The 21,194-nt window shown below is 41.1% G+C and overlaps 2 protein-coding genes and 1 long non-coding RNA gene across 4 annotated transcripts; all 3 read left to right on the forward strand.

The window, feature by feature from the left end:
• Positions 1 to 3,944: 3,944 nt before the first annotated feature.
• Positions 3,945 to 6,244, forward strand: LOC134194618 (collagen alpha-2(VIII) chain-like). Its single transcript, XM_062663559.1, has 13 exons — positions 3,945 to 3,986; positions 4,441 to 4,494; positions 4,552 to 4,596; positions 4,681 to 4,761; positions 4,839 to 4,892; positions 4,968 to 5,021; positions 5,137 to 5,190; positions 5,259 to 5,312; positions 5,374 to 5,436; positions 5,492 to 5,548; positions 5,618 to 5,659; positions 5,729 to 5,798; positions 5,877 to 6,244. The coding sequence occupies exons 1-13, from the start codon at positions 3,945 to 3,947 to the stop codon at positions 6,242 to 6,244; spliced, it is 1,038 nt and encodes a 345-aa protein (XP_062519543.1).
• Positions 6,245 to 12,054: 5,810 nt separating this feature from the next.
• On the forward strand, positions 12,055 to 12,721 carry LOC134195165 (uncharacterized). Its single transcript, XR_009972334.1, has 3 exons — positions 12,055 to 12,196; positions 12,286 to 12,348; positions 12,416 to 12,721. It is a non-coding gene; the product is annotated as an uncharacterized LOC134195165 (long non-coding RNA).
• A 2,674-nt stretch (positions 12,722 to 15,395) lies between these two features.
• Positions 15,396 to 19,384, forward strand: LOC134195008 (collagen alpha-3(IX) chain-like). Of its 2 annotated transcripts, none has more exons than XM_062664001.1 (13): positions 15,396 to 15,562; positions 15,619 to 15,654; positions 17,519 to 17,572; positions 17,632 to 17,676; positions 17,761 to 17,841; positions 17,930 to 17,983; positions 18,097 to 18,150; positions 18,219 to 18,272; positions 18,334 to 18,396; positions 18,452 to 18,508; positions 18,597 to 18,638; positions 18,705 to 18,774; positions 18,852 to 19,384. In XM_062664001.1, the coding sequence occupies exons 1-13, from the start codon at positions 15,443 to 15,445 to the stop codon at positions 19,217 to 19,219; spliced, it is 1,098 nt and encodes a 365-aa protein (XP_062519985.1). In that variant the 5' UTR covers positions 15,396 to 15,442; the 3' UTR covers positions 19,220 to 19,384. The 2 variants fall into 2 exon arrangements, with proteins under 2 accessions (XP_062519985.1, XP_062519987.1); XM_062664003.1 differs by having other exon boundaries at positions 17,519 to 17,564; positions 17,624 to 17,676.
• Positions 19,385 to 21,194: the final 1,810 nt, after the last annotated feature.

The raw sequence follows: 21,194 nt of genomic DNA on the forward strand, positions 1-21,194 counted from the left end.
ACTTCCCTCAACGCAAGACGCTCTTGAGTTGCACATCCGCCGAGCAAATTATAAGGCAGCAATATGGCGACGTGCACTTGAAGCTCGACCGAATAGTCCACCTCCTCAAGATCATGGCTGGATTGCTAATGAAGAAAACGAGCTCAGCGTCCGATGGACTAAGAAACCACCGGCTCCACACGACGTATATACTGAAACTAGTGTCTTGTAGCTGCAAAACTCGATGCAACTCAGGTCGTTGTTATTGTCGTAGAACCGAGCTGCCGTGCACAGACGTTTGCCAGTGCGATCACTGTGAAAACACAGATTCACAGGTCGTTCGAGCTGAACAAGATGTGCTCGATGATGATGACAGCGACGAGGACTAAACAGTTTGAAGCAATCTTGTATTGTACCGTCTAAAAAATTGGCTCTGCATGTGTCGTACACTCATACATTTAATTAACTCAGTTTATCTCTAGCTAGGTAACCACGTGTCATTACTAGACGTACGAGTACTAGCAAGTAACGTACATACCATAGTTAATTAACTTGTTTCGAACATAGTAAGGCGCAGTACAACTGTCATCGTCGAATATGATTAGAAAATATATTAAGTTGCGAATATTGCATCTAGAATGCGAGCAGCCAATGCGCCTAGCAACACACCATTCTTACATCCGAGACACTGCGATCATTCGTCTCTTGTTCTTGGGTTTTGTTGTGTTTCTTGACACTTGTGAGTGCTTAGCGACGTTTTTAGGTTGAAGGTAGTTGTGTAAAGGATGTCATCTGTGTGCAAGAGGTACACCTAAGCTAGCGCGAGACTTCGTCTAGCGCGCCTGCCAAAATTCGCGATGAAGGAAACAGGAGAACCTGGTTGGCAATGATTTCTTTTGTGGTGATAGGCTACGTACCAAAGAGCTATTTAACTGTAGAGTCGCTTTTCTCTGACCTTTTATCTTTGCAGACTGTAGACTATTGAGGTTTGCGTGGGCGTGGTGGTACCACACATACTTTCTTCACTTTCTCTAGATCGGCGCCGTTTTCAAGTGGCAAACAAGTGCCAATCTACTTGAGAAAGTAAACTCTTAGACGTGATCGTACTAGAAATTGCCGGGCGTGGAGTGCGACGTGACTTGTCGCTTTGGGGCATGGGCCCAGGTACTAACACATTGGAACGAGCAGCTTCCGGAATATTACATATGTAGACTGCACCCCAGTCTGACATGGCCCATCCTATTCTAGCTAAAGAGTAGATGCAATCAACTTAATTGCATTCCTTAGAACATTAGACAGCCAATTAATTCTCAATGACGTCTCCAGAGTCACAAACCAACTCAATAATTCAGAGCTTTAGGAGACATCCGCACCTACTTTTGTCAGTAGCATTTCTGCAGCTATTCTAGAATACCATCACAAGCTTGTAAACAAGTGTTTACATTGTGTCTAGCAGACGTCATTGAAGTAGTTACGCTAGTTCAATTTCCTATTTTCCCGCCCGAGCTGACAAAGTCCACACCCACAGTTCCCACACTGCATCTATTGTTGGAATGGACTTACGTCTATCTCCCACGCTTGTAACCACACTGCTTTCAAAACATGCACTTTGAGAACCATATTTGGAGACATTTACTAAAACTAATGACGTACTGAGTTAATTAAGTCTGGTTCACAATATTGACGCTAACGCCGACGTTGATGCTGGAATAGATTCCAGCGTCGGCATCAAAGGATGCCGCCTCTAAATGAATTCAAATAGTTGAGGCTATGTTCACCATCTACGAACACATTCAACACAGTGACGTCATTTAGAGTTACACATTATAGGAGGCCACCCGTCTTACAACCGTCAGTTGCCATTCAGTACCAGACCAAGACAGACGATCACAGTACGCCAGATTTGGACAAAACCATGTCTATAATTGCAGCTTACGTGTCGATGATGATGGCCACTTGTTTGTTGCTCTCCATCTCCTCGAGCACAGCCAACGTCGGTAGCACGGCATGCCCGCAACCTGAGAAAGGAGAAATGGTATAATCACTGCATTGTATTCTAGGATTTCATTAGTGCTATTGCTTTTATTCTAGGGTCCTCCCGGCGACTCTGGGAAACCTGGAGTGAGGGTAAGTGTGAGTATTAGTGATAGGTAAGGCCCCTATTCGTTGTATGTCTGTTTCACATCACCCGCCCGCATCCGTAGTCTCGCAGTATTGCAGCCCCGAATGCGCTGCCATCACCACTACGTCTGGTTCGGTACCGCCCCTTGCGGTCAGCGATATCCCTAGGACATGATTAGTGTTAGACTCGTACCCAGTCCTCCTCCTCGCGCGCTCCCCACGTGTTTTGGCACGTGCTTTTTGTTCCACTCGCCAGGAGGACTGGTAACATATTATGTCACGTGAAGAACTAGTAGGTTTTCGGTGTATCGATTGGTCAAAACTGCAACTCGAGACGAAAAAATGTCGTTACAAGGGCACGCGTAGGATCCTATTAGAATGAATTGAGGAGCAATTACCTTGACAATTAGACGGTTATTAGCAATGGTTGTCGTCACGCAAGGTGCAAGCTCATTAGTGTCTCTGCTGTGGACATCATGACAACGACGTCTTATATATGGTCACATGACATGATATGTTACCAGTCCTTCCCCTGGCGAGTGGAACAAAAAGCACGTGCCAAAATACGTGGAGCGCGCGCGAGGAGGAGGACTAGGTGCGAGTCTAGATTAGAGTCAGTTACATACAAGTGTAGTAGATTACAGGAAACGACTGTAGCGTGGCTAATTAGCGTGCAGTACTGTACCTAGCAGCAGTCGAATGCATTGAAGTAGAGGCTTAGAACGCATTGCAGATTTTACTGGGAATCTGTGTACGCGGTCAAAGGCGTATGAAGGACTTAGAGTGCCATTTCTGATCTGCCATTCATCGCTACGCTCCATAGCGTAGCTGCAATCTCTTATCAATGCTCAATAGCGGCCTAGAATTGCAATGTCGACAAGTACAGAGGCTAGAACAACGTCAGATTCCAATCGAAACCTCAGTTCTTACCTAACATCATTAGTAGGACGCGCGCTGAAGAATTTGATTACATACTTACTCCCGCCCAGAAAGGCGGTGCCGAACCAGGCAGCGCATCCGGGGCTGCAATCCACACTACAAGGCTACCGCATCATTGCTTGAGGACCAGAAACAAAAACAGATCGTCCAATAGTTGTTAAAGTCACTATAGCTTTCATTCGCATGATGATGTATAGAGCTTGTATTACCTCTTGTTGTCGTGAATGCTGATCTGTTGTGTTAATATTTTAAAATAATATTATTTATACTGTGCCCGCTGACTTCCGGCGTGTACGTACAAAATGGATAATGGTAATGGCCCGCCCGCCCGCGTCAGTTTGAAAGAGCCTGGACGATGTGAAACAGACATGCAACAAATAGGGGCCTAATGAACAGATCTGATGGCATGAATTTTAGTAACATAAAATCTTTAGTAATTTCTTTTGCACACTAAGTTCCTACCTTTGAGTGCAACACAGCATTCATTGGCAGCTGCATGCATGCACGTCGTACGTCACTTGTACATGCAATAAAGGGGAGGAACTGGCGACTCGAGCCTAGTAGGTACACAGTACACCACAAGTTGAGATTGTCAGTAAGCTAGAGCGCGCTACATATTCCCAATGTAGCTGCTCGCTATCCTATGTTTGACATCTTCCACTTTATATGTATTTCTTCTCTAGCGATCTCGCACTGATCGACTTTCTGACTAAACTCATTAATTAAGCCTTGCTGCGCGTGATCTACTCCGCTCCCACACGTTCCTGTCACGCTACATGCGCTTGCTATTCAGACACACCAGACTCTTGCCACATTCTAATCTTTGTCTGGTACGCACGTATATAAATAAATAAATAAATAATAAAATATAACATATCGCGACTTTAATTGACATGACAAGAGAGATGTCGCATGCCAATTATATTGCGGTACCGGCGGCAACATCTGTAAGTATACGTTAGTCATTATCCTATGCTAAAGTAGAGATATCCTATACTAAAGTAGAGACTTTAGTATACTCACAACTTACTGTATATTGGATTAAAATGTCTAGGCAACTAAACCGAATCTTGCCATCTTGACTCCATTGACACACATCTGGTCTAGCGTATCAATTGTCTCTTCTAACTTGTTGCGAATTGACCGGAGCGACCTCTTATTATATAGAAACGGCCATCTTTTCAAAAACTGTCTAGAACTATACTATAATAGAGAATGATTAATTAACTTGCATATATAGGTATTATAGAATAAGCAATTAATTTGAGCAGAGATAGAAGACGGTAGGTTGCAACCGAAATAACTGGAAAAAGCTCTTTTCCAGAACACTCGGTCTCTCTACACGTTTGTTGCATTGCTGTATTCAACTAAGTTACTGTAACAAAATGTTTTGTACTAAAGGGATACAAAGGTGAACCAGGCAGTGAAGGTACAGCTGGACCTAAAGGTTCCAAAGTAAACGTCACCAAAAATTGTTAACAGCAACATTTTTCATTTTCAAATATTTTAAAGGGAGAAAATGGTCCACCAGGAATTGCTGGATCACGAGGAAGACGAGTAAGAACTGACGCACTGCAATAACTTGAGGTAAAACCTAGTAAACTGACAAACTTTGCTTTGTTGTATGTTAATGAAATAAAGGGCCGTTCCGGTGTCACTGGTCCGCCTGGAGAGCAAGGGATTACTGGACCACAAGGCCCACCGGGAGAGACAGGCATACAGGTTTGTGTAGCAAACATTCATAAACTCAGAGTTGCTACAAAGGTGTCCATTGTATTGAATTCATATTTTGTGTCAAGGGAGAGAATGGCATAAGAGGTCCACCTGGAATTAAAGGTGAAAAAGGAATAAAGGTACATTTACTATAACGAATAAAATGGATATGTATTAATTTTGTCCATTGTATTGAATTCATATTTTGTATCAAGGGAGAGAATGACACAAGAGGTCCACTTGGAATTACAGGTGAAAAAGGAATAAAGGTACATTTACTATAACGAATAAAATGGATATGTATTAATTTGTCATTAAGGAAGCAAGCCCAATAGTTTTAATTATGTATACCAGCACTAGTCACCTGATTTGTTACAACTTTAGGGCGACGTTGGAAGTACCGGGCCCAGAGGCATCAAAGGAGTTGGTGGCACTCCGGTAACATCTCACAAAACAGTAATAATTCCCAGTTATTCAAACAAATTGACTGTCTAACGTTTGATTAGGGTCCACCCGGCACTGCAGGCGCTATCGGTTCACCAGGACAAAGAGGTCACAGGGTACAGAATCTACAACCTGCTCACAATTAGAATGTTGTTATTGAGTGATGGTATATTAAAGGGAGAGAGAGGATTGCCCGGATACAAAGGAGAGCAAGGGCCACAAGGAGTGCCCGGTCCAGAGGTTAATTAATTAATTAATAGTCGAGCAAACCGGAAGTTAACACATTTGAAATTAGATGAACGAAAGCACTCTGCAAACATACTTCGCACCAGTTGCATCACTGCAGGAAGAGGTAGGATTTAATTAATTAATAACCGACAAGCTATTACATCTACACACATGCATTAACTTTGTCGTGTAGGTGGTGAAGCTAAATGCTACCTTACAAACGTTACTTCAAAACGTAAGTCCACATTTACATTTACTGTGCTAATTAACGAGCGTCAAAGAACTGAGCATATTTTTGCAACAGTATTCAGAAAGAAGTGAGCCTGTAGCTGCTCATCTTTACGGAAGCAGCGCTTCAGCAACAATTTCAAGTGGTAATTATTCCAATAGTACTTTTCTTCAGCACATTGTGATGAACCTATTTTACATTTTAATTAATTCCTTTTTTAAAGGTACACTCATAACTTACTGGACAACGAATACATCACAGCCTGGCTTTCTCAGTGGAGGAATGAAATACAATGGTGGATTCATCACGGTGCCTCATGGTGGCATTTACTATGTTTACTCACAGTTTTGGTTCGACCCTCACTCAGAACAGAATAACTGTCAGTTTGACGTAAAGTTGAACGACAAATATCTTGCTCGTAGTCAAATCTATCAAGCCAATCCCAGTGATAATGATGAAAGTCAGTACACGGGGTTTCTAGTCGTTATGGAGAAGGGTGACAGATTGTCAGTTGTTACCGGAAGTACCTGCTACCTCCACTTTTATCAATACGGGATCACAGCATTTTTTGGAGCTTTCCAAGTCGTTTGAATACAGTAAACCGCTCGAACACTACAACAAACGGTAATAATCAATTGGCTTAAGCTTGTATTATTATCTTGCACTACTCCAGCCTGCAAAGTCATTTAGCAATTCTGTAACGTTTTCTGACATCTTGTCATTTAATCAAAGTATATAACAACTACTAGTTTGCTGACAGTTTAACTAACAAATCATGCTTTTTTGGGTTGCTTTGATACCCTCTCCGCTCTACATGCTGATGCAGAAAATGGACTTTACACATTAGTCTAAAGCATTTAGTCTAAAGCATTTATACGTGTGCATAAATGCAGTCATGTAATCAACCCATTCTTGTTCGACGTTACCCAAAAGCCGAAATGGCGGGAGGTAGAGTGACACTTAGACCGGAATGTTGTATTTAGCTATCCAATTTACAAGAGATTATAAACAACGTGTCGTCAACAGTTCCATCTAAGCGTCGTGCCGTCATACTAAAATGTCAGTTGAGGAGGGAGAGATTGCGTCAGCTGGAAAAACTAGCCATCTACTACTTACTCCTATTTGTACACGTATGACGTACAAACATCACGTTTCACTACTATCATCCTAAAGTCGGCATTGATTGCAATTACAACAACACTCAATACACTTTTCTGCATGTTGAATGCCTGTAAAATCAGATTTTTAAGGAAATTTCATTCACTTCTATGGTTATTCATGTCCAGGATAACTACGATGACAAACTATCCGTGTCCAGGATAACTACGTCTAACTATTAGCAATGCCAGTCCTCTTACAAGTTCATTTCTTGATTCTGTAGCCCGTTTAAGGAATTTAGTCTGTAGTATTCTCATCTTAAGAGATGCCTCAACAAATCCTGGAATTCTTTCCACTATATAATCTCTTTGTCTCATACCAAGCCCACGACGAATACCTTTTCGATACGCTGCGTTAACAGACGTCTCTACTACACTTCGTTCAAAATTCCACAAATGACTTCCATATGCAAGAACTGGAAATAGTTGACTTTTCATGATCTTCATCCACACACTATATTTTGAACAACTTCCACCAAATCGTCTAATGACACCATTCACAGCAGCATAAAATTTTCTTTTTCTTGCCTCCAATGTGCTCTGTACCATACAGTAATCATTCATGACAACGCCCAAATGTCTTATTTCCTCCTTGTTTGGTAATCTATTGCTATTGAGAAAGACTTCTAATTCACTAGAGTGTTTCCATCGTCTCTGCTTGAATGTAATCACGACATTCTTTTTGGTGTTGTATATCAGTTGATGCTCATTTGCATACGTAGTACACATATGTAGCATTTGTTGTAGTCCGGCAACATTTGGCGACACTAGTGTTATGTCGTCTGCGTAAGTCAAGCACCCGAGGTATAGACCTGCTATTTTAGCTCCGAGACCAGAAAAGCTAAGCTGTGTCAAAAGATCATCTATATAGAGATTGAACAGAGATGGAGACAAAACGCACCCTTGTCGTACTCCATTTCCAACGTCAAATGTAAAGAACAGTGGTTGTTCCACTTAACTTTCATTTTTTGACATGAATATACCACTTGGCAAGAAATTTAACCAAATATACAAGAGCACCTCTATCCAGTAACTTGTTAAACAGACTATAAAAGGATACTTTATCATGTGCTTTTGATAAATCAAGAGCACACACATATACTTCTTTGTTACCATTTGATATATATGATTAATTAATTAATAATATATTTAGCCTTGTTTGCAGAGCCACGCCCCTTAGGTAAATGTGCATATGCCCCCTCAACCAAATCCAGGTTCATACGCCGCACCGCTGCTATACCTACAGTTAGTTCTATCCAAAAAGGCTGTAACGATAGCGTAGCAGCTTGGTCAGATGGCAGCTAGTTGGCAGGCTGACAACGAGTGACCGTAACTGGGAAATGACCGAGATTAGATTGGAGACTTCAATACCTTCGTGCCCCATGCCCTAACTATAACCATACCACACATCGTTCTAATTTCAAAATATGCGCTTTGAAACCCGATATTTGGACACATTTGCTAAACTAATGACGTATACAGATTTAAAGGAATTCAAACAGTCGAGGATGTTCACCATATATGAACAAATTCAACACAGTGACGTCAATCACAGTTACACACTATAGGAGGTCACCCGTCTTACAGAACCGTCTACGTATAGAGAATTAGTTTATATACATCGTAACTCAACTTGTCATCATTTGTACTCCTTGCAATAATTTGTATTGGAAGAAGCAGCCAGATTGCCTTTGTTGACGTCGGTGACAAAAGGGGGACCATTTGGTGTGACGTGTTTCTCACATTTTGTGGAAACTTGAGAAGGAAAGAGTTCCAATGGTTGCTCTGGCTCGGACATGCACTTGCATCCAATAAATATGCACTCTTGCTTGCTCATTGCACTAATGGAAAAATGGTCTGGTGGTTTGGTAGCACAAAAGGCCACCAAAGTCATTGTAATCTTGTGTGCTTGAAGAGACTAAAGATCTGGCCTGGTCGTGGCTGGAATCCAGAGATGTCAGAGATCATGCATTCTTAGATTAGTAGCAGGTGTGTTTGTTCTAAGGCAGAAAACTTCGAAATCTAATCTAAAAATGTACACACAACGAATGTGTTCCAGCTTTTGCTAGTTTTTCAAGGTCCACCAGGCGGAAAGGGTGAAAAGAGCATCAAAGTATACATGCATGCATACAGCAAATACATACATACATACATACATACATACATACATACATACATACATACATACATACATACACACACACACACACACACACACACACACACACACACACACACACACACACACACACACACACACACACACACACACACACACACACATATATATATATATATATATTACGCACATACACGTGTGTAAAACATCAACATATACTAAGTGAGCAAGTCTCAAAGAGAGTCACTAGAAGAATGCAGTTGCATACAAGATATATATATATATATATATATATATATATATATATATATATATTTACCTGTTGTTATTTCAGTGGTACGAGAAGGTTTAGTCAATGGATATATAGTATTATGTCCAACTTTTGAATACAATAATTTCAATTGCCAAATTACATTTAATATGGTCTCATTAGAAAACTTGCTGTCACTTTTCAGATATCAGTTGCTAAATTTAGTTGACAAAATGCTCTGTATTTTGCTAGTAAAATGGAGCATCAAAAGCTACATGTGGTCTGGCCTAACGCACGCTAAATGTATGCCAAATCACGTGATTAGAATTAAATTTTGTGCAAGCGTGTAACACACGTGGTTACTCTTGACGTAATATTATCGTAATTCACCCCCCCCCCCCCCCGGGAACATGCATGGAGTAGGGCTGGACTAAACGAGACTCTAGAGTGTTTGAAAAAAGGAATTTCTACTAATGAATATCATGATAAGACAATTGTCTGTTTCCGGGAGTTCGGGTAAATAAAATGTTATTATTCATCATAAATCAATTAGGGTACGCACACATGAAAACTGTCCTATTGCCTCACAATGGCATGTGTTCACTGCTATCTCTAAATACATTCACTTATGCGTAGTTTATTAGTACATTAATTAATATTCTAGTAAATGAAGCTGTGTTTACAAAGTCGCTTCAGAGCTACGAACGTGTGCATGTGTGTGTGTGTGTGTGTGTGTGTGTGTGTGTGTGTGTGTGTGTGTGTGTGTGTGTGTATGTGTGTGTGTGTGTGTGTGTGTGTGTGTGTGTGTGTGTGTGTGTGTGTGTGTGTGTGTGTGTGTGTATTTATTGTGAATATTAATGCAAATTTTATTAAATTTTTGTTTATCTATTATCATTATCATTAATTAATTCTTTGAAAACACAGGGATGTGTCGATGTGATTAAAGATAATTAGCTAAATCAATGTCTCACACTATAGATACTTCGAATTCAGCACAAGTGACAGAAGTGACTTGTATGTGTTTGTGTGTGTGTGTGTGTGTGTGTGTGTGTGTGTGTGTGTGTGTGTGTGTGTGTGTGTGTGTGTGTGTACGTGTGCGTGTGTGTGTGTGTGTGTGTGTGTGTGTGTGTGTGTGTGTGTGTGTGTGTATTTATTGTGAATATTAATGCAAATTTTATTAAATTTTTGTTTATCTATTGTCATTATCATTATTTTCTATAATTCAAATATACACAATTTCTTACAGTTTATTGTTTTCCAGCTTGTTGGAGTGAAGATGGTCACTTCTCGTGGTGTCATCTACCAATACCGGGCCACAGCATTTTCGGAGCTTTCCAAGTCGTTTGAAGACAGTAAACAGCTCGAGCACAACAACCTACGGCAATAATGAATTAACTTGAGCTTGTATTATTATTTTGTACTACTTCGGCCCTCAAAGTCTTTTTTGCTGCAATTCTCTAAGCTTTCTAACATCTTGCGATTTAACGTGTGGAGTTTGCTAACGCTTTAGCTAACAAATGATGCTTCAGTTAAGATCATCATCTATTGTACAGTATATATTGCGCTTTCAGCCAACCTAAGCTCAGTAACCAATAATAATAAACACAGTGCATGCACCCAACTGGTAAATAGTCCTCCTGAAAGTAACGCATTTCTGCTTCTATAATTAACGTCAATTTAACTGTAGTGCTATTTGTAATAATAACTGTAACGAAATAGTTTCTAGTAAACAGTTAGTGAGTGGCACCAGTAGCTAAGTGGGTTCCACAGTTATTACGGCACTATTAGAAAAAACAAGCTGCGTCCCTGCACTGCAGTGTATAGCAACAAAGTCATTGACGTATGGCCGGCGTCTCTATCTAGGGAGGGCGCGTGTGAGTGACATAGCAATCAATGTAGTAGGAACGCCGTAGTATTGGTAATGTTATTGTTATGTCAAGAATATACCTTGTGTAAAAAGAAAAAATACCAATAAGAGAAAAATGAAAACACTACAGTAGCTAGATACAAGAGAAAAGATGTGACAAAAGTATTCGTCAAGCAAGGAAAGTACTGAACTGTTCTGTCGCCGAGTCAGAGTAACTGATAGTTCAGCATCTACTTCTGTAGCTATACATTTCCATGACGATGACCGTCTTCTCTCTCCCGATCACTAGATAACTGGCAGTCTGCTGATTTATCTGATGTTTTTGACGACCCTTACATCTTTCAAGGCAATCCTATACTGGCAAAATAGTCAGTATCTCATCAAACCGGCGTTGTAAGAAGACATCTAAGCAAGCGCGCTACTCTCACGTGATAGTCACACTACTTTACCTGAACTTGCTTTAGCTAAGAAAACACTTTAGAATTTAAGAATGTAACTCGTTTATTGCAAGTGGAAACATGTCAAGTCTTAGTTTATCTAATTATTAAGTTAAACTAGCTGTTATTAATTAAGTTAATTAATTAGACCATTTGCTAATTAGACTGGTTCAAGACTAGGTGCTAGTGGCCTAGTAAATAATCAGTCAACAACCTCACATGAAGGGCACTACTAAAAACAGAGTGCAGCCAACGCGTTGTGATACTGGTGTTGACTCGTGACCAGTGTCTCGCCGCGACCTCGTCGTTCCCGGATGTTTTATCATCGCGTGCGAGAGAGCATGTTGGGATTCTGTTGTCGTGCCATTTTGCTTCTAGTATGTACTGTTCGATTAACGGCTAGTGATATGTGATCCTATCAAGAAAGGTTGCTTTTGTTGACACGGTTGCCATCACTAAAGCCATCCCTCGATCCGTCCTCGTCATTTCCCCGATTGAAAATCCTAACATACGGGGAACGGCAGGGGCGGGAGAAACTGACTTGAGTTTCAGTCCTGAGGGCGTGGCTAGTTCTAGGTTCGGTTGGACCGGACGAATAGCCATGCAGGTGGTATGTTTAGACACAGACTCCCTTCGTGTTGTCATTACCTTCCAGCACAGCGCGAGAAGAGAAGAACATGTTGAGATTTCTCTGTCTTGCCGTTTTCCTTCTAGTATGTACACGATCTTCTTTTATTAATTATATGGCTAGAGATATGATCCAATCGTACATGGAAAACTTAGAGCGTTGCTTTTGTTGTAGATGCTCGTGGGAGTGTGTTTCGCAGACGACCAGAGTTGTCTCGTGACTACGTTGTTCCGATCGGTACTGTAAACAGTAGAAAATCTGATAGATTTGACTGTGTCATCTCTCCTGCATACGTTATGTGTAGGTGTCTACCTTGGAAGAGAAAGAAGGTGCGGATTTGATAAAGCCTAACGGTGTAGTACATGTACTGTATTCTAGGCTTACTTGCTTGCATGCTTGGAATGCGATGCTGAATGTGCGTGCATGTACACCATAAGTGCCGTGGCCGAGAAGGGTCACGGTTTTTTGCAAGGTCGGTTTTTTGCAAGGTCGGTTTTTGCACGCACGGTTTTTTGCACTGACAGTTTTTTGCAGTGACAAGCTACTGCCGTGATACTGTGGCTGTTTGTATTTACGTTGCTAGTGTAAAAAGAACTGCTCTAGCTGTTGTAGGGTGTCAATACGGTCTCGCCCACGCATTTCTCACGCCTCCTCCCCGCAATGTTTTCTTTCTGACGACACTCACGCAGTGGTTGTTCAAAGGGAACGGTCTGAGACGTGAAAATGGCTCGCTAGATTTGATACTTTTATGGAGATGTAGTTTCTTGCTGAGTTTCGTGGCTGTTTACGAGCAATTTGTGTAGAACTCTGCAAGAACATTTCGTGTAACACGAACGTTTCCTGGCAACCATTTGCCACCGAAGTCTGATATCCAACACCTGGCTACCCTGTAATTCAATCTAGCTAAGTCAGCCAACACCCTCAACACACAGTCACTGCACATGTTTCTACATGTTTCTACGTGTTTCTTACTTTATTAGCTTATTAGTTTGTGTGTGTGTGTGTGTGTGTGTGTGTGTGTGTGTGTGTGTGTGTGTGTGTGTGTGTGTGTGTGTGTGTGTGTGTGTGTGTGTGTGTGTGTGTGTGTGTGTGTGTGTGTGTGTGTGTGTGTGTGTGTGTGTGTGTGTGTGTGTGTGTTAGTTCAGACCGTCTTTGTGGCCAGAGGCTACAAGACGGAGGGCATCATCATCAACGATGGCCTACTTGTGTGCGTGGGTGTTTTACAGGAACGCAGGACTACTTGTGCCCTATTTATTCTGAGGTGTTTGGCGAGGCTTATGAGCAACTGGCCTCTGTTGAGCATAGCTTCTATAGCCAAAAGTTAGAAGACGACGCTCAGAGTTGTCTTAGTATGATGGGAATCAGAGCTGCAGACATAGCTTCAGAAAAACTGTGTGATGGTTTATAAATATTTAGTAGCGTTCATTGAATATATGCACATTAATTAGTTCTGGCAACAAAGTATACCAATTCTCTTCTTTTTTGTCTCGGAAGACAAATTACTGAGAATTTAAAAATAACTTAAATTTTAAATTATTAAAATTGAGCGTTACAAGTGTAAACATATCATATTTTGCAAGGAGGTTACCAATGAATTGATAACTAATATCTTTAGAACGGTAAATTGCTATGGTGATTGAATAATACTATATTAATTATTTAACAAGCTAAACCATATTCGAGAATTATTTGGAATTGAGAGTCCGTAGCAATGATTCACTGACTACGCGTCTGTATGGCGTGTAATCAGTGTCAAAATTACGCCGGTACCTTTTGCTTTCTGAGGTCGGTCGTACATCAGTGAAGTCGGTCGTAAAGTCAATGAGGTCGGTCGTACATTCAATGATGTCGGGGCTACATTCAATGAGGTCGGTCTTACATTCATCGTTGCTCATACATTCAACGAGGTCGGTTGCACATTTATGTCTTCATGTCTGGAGTTGAATCCAAATATCTTTTTAAGCAATATTAACTATAAAAGTTTTTCAAAAATTGGCACAACGAGTAGACGTTTACATGTGCAGTATTACTACTAAACATGCACACTTGCAATATGGTTGTGGGAATCAGAGAGATGTGGCCAAATATCCATGTCGTCTGTTTGGTGTTAGAAGAGGGTAGAGTCAATTATCTACCTTAAAACGCTGGGAATTAGGCAACTACCATATATGTTTCAAAAGAGTAAGTATATTTATCCAACTTTCTAAGTCTTTCTACTGTAATGCATGCACTTATGAGAGCATGACATTGTATTGTCTTACAAAGTGCTTAGTCTTATATTCTACTTGAACCTTACACGCACTATTACAATACATTTCATACTCATCCCTATACATCTACCACTATCACTGGCTTGATATTATGTAGTTTACCTCTAAATAATGTGATAGCTATTCAGGTATATAAAATCATTTTCTGACCATCAATTGAGTGTGCAAACTACTGCATTTATATATATATATATATATATATATATATATATATATATATATATATATATATATATATATATATATATATCATAAACTGTACGGTTTGACTAAACCATATTTAAAATCTGAAGGCACTTGATCCTATCCCTTTCTAACACCAGACAGACAACATGCATAAATGGCCATCTATCTCTGATTCTCACAACCATTTTGCAAGTGTGCATGTATATAGTACGTAGTAATACTGCTCATGTAGACGTCTACTCATTGTGACAATCTTTGAGAAAGTTAAATAGCTAACATTGTTTTAAAAAGTTATTAGTTTGAATCCAACTCCAGACATGAAGACATTTAAGTACCATCGACCTCATTACATTTAGGACCGACCTCATCGAATGTACGACCGAGCTCATTGAGTCTACGACCGACCTCAGTAAGCAAAAGGTACTACTGGCGCAATTTTGACACTGATTACACGCCATAAGTTGGCTTTATCCAGAAAGGGTGTAACGATCATAGCGTAGCAGCTGCGTCAGGTCGCAGCTACGTAGTTGGCAGGCAGACAACGAGTGACCGTAACTGGGAAATGACCGAGATTAGATTGGAGACTCCAATACCTTCGTCTCCCACGCCATAATCATAACCATACCACACACCGTTCCAATGTCAAACATGCACTTTGAAACACCATATTTGGACACATTTGCTAAACTAATAACGTAAACAGATGTAAAGGAATTTACACGGTCGAGTCTATGTTCACCATATATGAACAAATTCAACACAGTGACGTCAAGCACAGTTGCACATTTAGAAGGTCATTCGTCTTACAACCGTCAGTTGTCATTCAGTACCAGACCAAGACAGACGATCACAGTACGACAGATTCGGACTAAGCCATGTCTCTAGCTGCAGCTTACGTGTCGATGATGATGGCCACCTGTTTGCTGCTCTCCATATCCTCGAGCACAGCCAACGTCGGTAGCACGGCTTGCCCTCAACCTGAGAAAGGAGAAATGGTATAATCACTGCATCGTGTTCTAGGATTTCATTAGTGCTATTGATTCTATTCTAGGGTTCTCCCGGCCACTCTGGGAAACCTGGAGTGAGGGTAAGTGTGAGTATTATTGATGAGTATTATGAACAGATCTGATGGCGTGGATTTTAGTAACATATAATCTTTAGTAATTTTTTTGAACACTAAGTTCCTACAGTTGAGTGGAACACAGCACTCATTGGCAACTGCATGCATGCACGTCGTGTGTCAAACGGAGTGTCTTGTACATGCAACCAAAAGAGGAGGAACCGGCAACGCGTATGTACACAGTACTCTACAAGTTTGGATTGTTCGTAAGCTAGAGCGCGCTACACATAATCGATGTAGCTGCTCGATGTCATATGCTCGATATCTTCCACTGTCTAGGGATTTCCTCTGGAGCGATCTCGCACAAAAGACTTTCTGACTAAACTCATTAATTAAGCCATGCTGCGCGTGATCTACTCCGCTCCCACGCTACCTCTAAGCTTGCTATTCTGACAAGTTTAAAAAACTATAACTTTAATATATACATATATATATATATATATTAATTAAAGGACTAGTTGTTCGGTATCCGTAGGCTTCTCGTGTTGGTGAGTAACACGTCTAACTAAGTTTTCTGACCGTCTACGAAAACGCCGTGTCCTAGCTAGACAATACGTATTTGTTGAAACCCTAGCTGTCATGGAAGTAAACATGCAAACTTCCTAGTAGTTGAGATTACGTATATAGGCCTGGTATAGACATATAGTCGCCGTTTCGCGATCATGATCAAGATGATTATTGAAATGTACAGTATAAGTTTGCTCTCAGTAACGTTGTAACAATCGACAGTGGTATGGTATATTTACTGACATAGAAATTGATATCGGCAAACATTGACTGTCAACAGTGTTAGATGCAGCACAGTGTAGTAAAGGATTGATCATAGTGTAGCACGAGACGTGTAAATAGTTGACAGTAGGTGGCAGTCAACTCCTGAATGTGTTTCTTGGTTTTCAAGTACACACAATCCCAAGCTATAATACAAAAGGATTGGGCGACGAAACTTTATGAGGCTTTTTCTTCGCCGTTTGGTCACTTGCACGAATCGTTCCTATACTGATCTGTAGTCGGACACGGAAACGATTTTTTGAAGTAGGTCTTACAGTGAAACGTGGTTGTGGAGAGGATTAATTTGAGGTTCGTGTGTGTGTGTGTATATATATATATACCGAGAGCTCCTTTCTGTCGTGCGACCCGGATTACAAGCCTCGCTACGCTCGGCAATAAACATATCGCTACTTTCATGACAAGAGAAGATCGCTTTGCTCGCCAATCGCTGAGCGGCAACATCTGTACGTATACGTTAGTGATTATTCTATGCTAAAGTATAGACTGTAGTAGACTCAAAGCCTACTGTATATTGGCTTAAAATTGTTTAGGTAACTAAATCGAATCTTGCCATCGTGACACACATCTGGTCTAGCGTATAAATTGTCTATTCTAACTTGTTGCAAATTGACAATTAAGAGCGACCTCTTATTAACAGACACGGCCATATTTTCAAAAACTGTCTAGAACTACAATATAACAAAGAATTCTGTCACCACTGCGTCTGTACTCGTGTATGTGATGACGTCATACCAACATCAAGTCTGATATATCTACTAACTAACCTGCATATATATATGTGTGTGTGTGTGTTTGTGTGTGTGTGTGTGTGTGTGTGTGTGTGTGTGTGTGTGTGTGTGTGTGTATGTGTGTGTATACAGGTATTGTAGACTAAGCAATTAATTCGAGCAGAAGTAGAAAGACAGTAGGTTACAATTTAATTAATAATTACACAAATAAAATTTTTGGAAAAAGCTCTTTTCCAGAACACTTGGTCTCTCTACACGTTTGTTGCATTGATGTATTCAACTAAGTATCTGTAACAAAATGTTTTGTACTGAAGGGATACAAAGGTGAACCAGGCAGTGAAGGTAGAGCTGGATCTAAAGGTTCCAAAGTAAACGTTAACAAACAAATTGTTAACAGCAAGCATTTTTAATGTCAACAGTTTTAAAGGGAGAAAATGGACCACCAGGAATTGTTGGCTTACGAGGAAAACAAGTAAGAACTGATGCAATGCAATAACTTGAGGTAAAACCTAGTAAACTGACTAGCTTTGCTTTGTTGTATGTAATGAAATGAAAGGGACCTTCCGGTGTCACAGGTCCGCCTGGAAAGCAAGGGATTACTGGAGCACAAGGCCCACCTGGAAAGACAGGCATACAGGTTTGTGCAGCAATCATTCTTTTCATAAACTCAGAGTTGCTACAACGGTACCGGTGTCCATTGCATTGAATTCATATTTTGCACCAAGGGAGAGAATGGTATAAGAGGTCCACCTGGAATTAAAGGTGAAAAAGGAATGAAGGTACATTTACTACAACGAATAACATGGCTATGTATTAATTTGTCATAAAAAGCAAGCCCAGTAGTCTAATTATGGATATCAGCAATAGTGACCTGATTTGTTAAAACATTTAGGGCGACGTTGGCAGTACTGGGCCCAGAGGCATCGAAGGAGCTGATGGCACTCCGGTAACATCTCACAAAACAGTAACATTTCCCAGTTATTTAAACAAATTGACTGTCTAACGTTTTATTAGGGTCCGCCCGGCCATGCAGGCGCTACCGGCTTACCAGGACAAAGAGGTCACAAAGTACAGAATCTACTACCTGTTCACAATTAGAATGTTGTTATTGAGTGATGGTATATTAAAGGGAGAGAGAGGATTGCCCGGATACAAAGGAGAGCAAGGGCCGCAAGGCGTGCCCGGTCCAGAGGTTAATTAATTAATTAGTAGTCGAGTAAATCGGACGTTAACACATTTGAAATTAGATGAGTGAAAGCACTCTGCAAACATACTTTGCACCAGTTACATCACTGCAACAAGAGGTAGGATTTAATTAATTAATTAATTAATAACCGACTAGCTATTACATCTACACACATTGCATTAACTTATTTCTTGTCTGTCGTGTAGATGGCAAAGCTGAATGCAACCTTACAAACGTTGCTGCAAAACGTAAGTCCGCATTTACGTTCACTGTGTTAACAAACGTCAAAAGAACTGAGAATTTCGTTGCAACAGTATTCAAAAAGAAATAAGCCTGTAGCTGCTCATCTTTACGGAAGTGGCTCTCACGGAACATTTTCAAGTGGTAATTATTCCAACATTACTTTCCTTCATCACATTGTGCAGAACCCAATTTACATTTTAATTAATTCCTTTTCTTAGGTACACTCATAACTTATTGGTCAACGAGTACATCACAGCCTGGCTTTCTCAGTGGAGGAATGAAATACGATGGTGGATTCATCACGGTACCTCATGCTGGCATTTACTATGTTTACTCACAGTTTTGGTTCGACCCTCGATCAGGACAGAATTACTGTGGGTTTAACGTAAAGTTGAACGACAAGTATCTTGCTCGTAGTCGAGTCTATCAAGCCAATCCCAGTACTTATAATGAAAGTCAGTACACGGGCTTTCTAGTTGTTATGGAGAAGGGTGACAGATTGTCAGTGGTTGCCGCATATACCTGCTTTCTCGACTTCTATCAATACGTGCAGACAGCATTTTTCGGAGCTTTCCAAGTCGTTTGAAGACAGTAAACCACTCAACCACCACAACAAACAATTAACTTGAGCTTGTATTATTATCTTGTACTACTCCAGCCTGCAGTCTTTTAGCAATTATGTAAACCTTTCTAACATTTTTGTTATCTAATCAAAGTATAGCACGACTCCTAGTTTGCTGAGGGCATAAATAACAAATCATGCTTTCTGGCTCGTTTTGTTACCCCCCTCTCCGTTCCGCATGTTGATGCAAAGAATTGATTTGGTAAAACGCATACACGTTTTCATATTAGTCTGACGCGTTTGCACGTGTGCATATATGCAGTCGTGCAATCAACCCGTTCTTGTGTTCTTGTTCGACGTCACATATGTATAAACACAGTGTCGTCAACGGTTCCACCCAAGCACCCAAGCGTCGTACCGTTATGTATATGCGAGTTGAGGAGAGATGTGGCGTCACCTGAAAAACTAGGCACATAAAGTAGTTACTCGTATTTGTGCTTGCGTGAAGTACGTACGAGAAGTTTTACTAGTTGAACTGCTAACAGGCGTACAGGGTAGCTATTAATTGCTGGGTAAGTCAAGCACGTGAACACAAAACAAGTGGTGTGCGGTCATCTCGCGTAATTTGGCGAATACTCCGTGCACTTCTTGTGTCTTAATTAAGCATTTTTAGATTTGATGTATATTGTATTAGAAGGAGTAGTGGTCCGTACTAGTAATCGTTCAGCGACCACGTTCAATCTTCGACTCAAGGTAGTCCCTAATCAGTATGCAGGAATGTCTTATAATAATCAGCATCTACCCGGGCGCCTCTTAGGCTTGAGTGTCCAGCCGGTCATCCCCCCCGCGGCGGAGAAAGACCGGCTGGAGACATTCGGCACTCAAACAAACCGCCGACTCTCTATCCTCCAATCCGAGTGGCGTTCAATGTTTGTGCATCCTCGATAGGGATGCACATCTCTATTGGGTCTTTGCTAATGTAATTTCGCTCTGACCTCTGCACGTCGCCCTGCGTTCAGTGCAAATACCACGCTTTGTAGATGGTCAACTCGTTCAATGCATGCAACGTACGACACCCTAAGCTACTAGAAGTTGTTTTGCATGCGCTGCCTATTCCTCCAAGTACGAAACGGAAGACAAAGGAGAAGACGACATGCAGGTGTAGCTCACACGCTAACGAAATGTGATATCAGACGGTAAAAGCAATTGACTACTCAGTTACAAAGCCATTAAGTAGAGAGCCAATAGCGACGGGCATTGCTATCAGCAGTTATCGTGAATACACGTGCATGCACAAACACTAACCAAACGTGTAAAATCCTGATTGGAGGATAGAGAGGCAGCGGTTTCCTTTGAGTGGCGAATGTCTCCAGCCGGTCTTTCTCCGCCGCGGGGGGAAATGACCGGCTGGACACTCGAGCCTAGGCGCCTCCAGGCTGGAACTCGTCAAACCGACGGTAACGTGCTGCCATCATCGTCCACAATTGTAGTTGATCTATTGTCTACTTAACCAGAGTGCACAAAAACAACCCACAATGGTGCACACGTGCACAACCGGTACTGATCACCCTATTATGGTGCACCAGTGGCGTAGCTACACATCTGCCTGGAAAGGCCATGACACAACAATATTAGTAGATGTGGCCATTAAAAAGATAGACAATAGAAAACGTTTTACGTTAAAAACCACACCAACTTGCCTCCCCAAGTCCAACGACGCTCGTGATCATCCTCTGCTAATCACTAATCATGTAAATTACAAGTGCACATACATACATGTGTGTGTGTGTGTGTGTGTGTGTGTGTGTGTGTGTGTGTGTGTGTGTGTGTGTGTGTGTGTGTGTGTGTGTGTGTGTGTGTGTACAGTATGAACATTCGTACAGCTCATACCTAATTGCTACTCATACAAAAGACTGTAACGATAGCTTGGTCATGTCACAGTTAGTTGGCAGACAATGAGTGACCGTAACTGGGAAATGACCGAGATTAGATCAGAGAC

This window comes from Corticium candelabrum, chromosome 19, assembly GCF_963422355.1.
Source record: "Corticium candelabrum chromosome 19, ooCorCand1.1, whole genome shotgun sequence".
In the NCBI taxonomy this organism is placed as follows: domain Eukaryota; kingdom Metazoa; phylum Porifera; class Homoscleromorpha; order Homosclerophorida; family Plakinidae; genus Corticium; species Corticium candelabrum.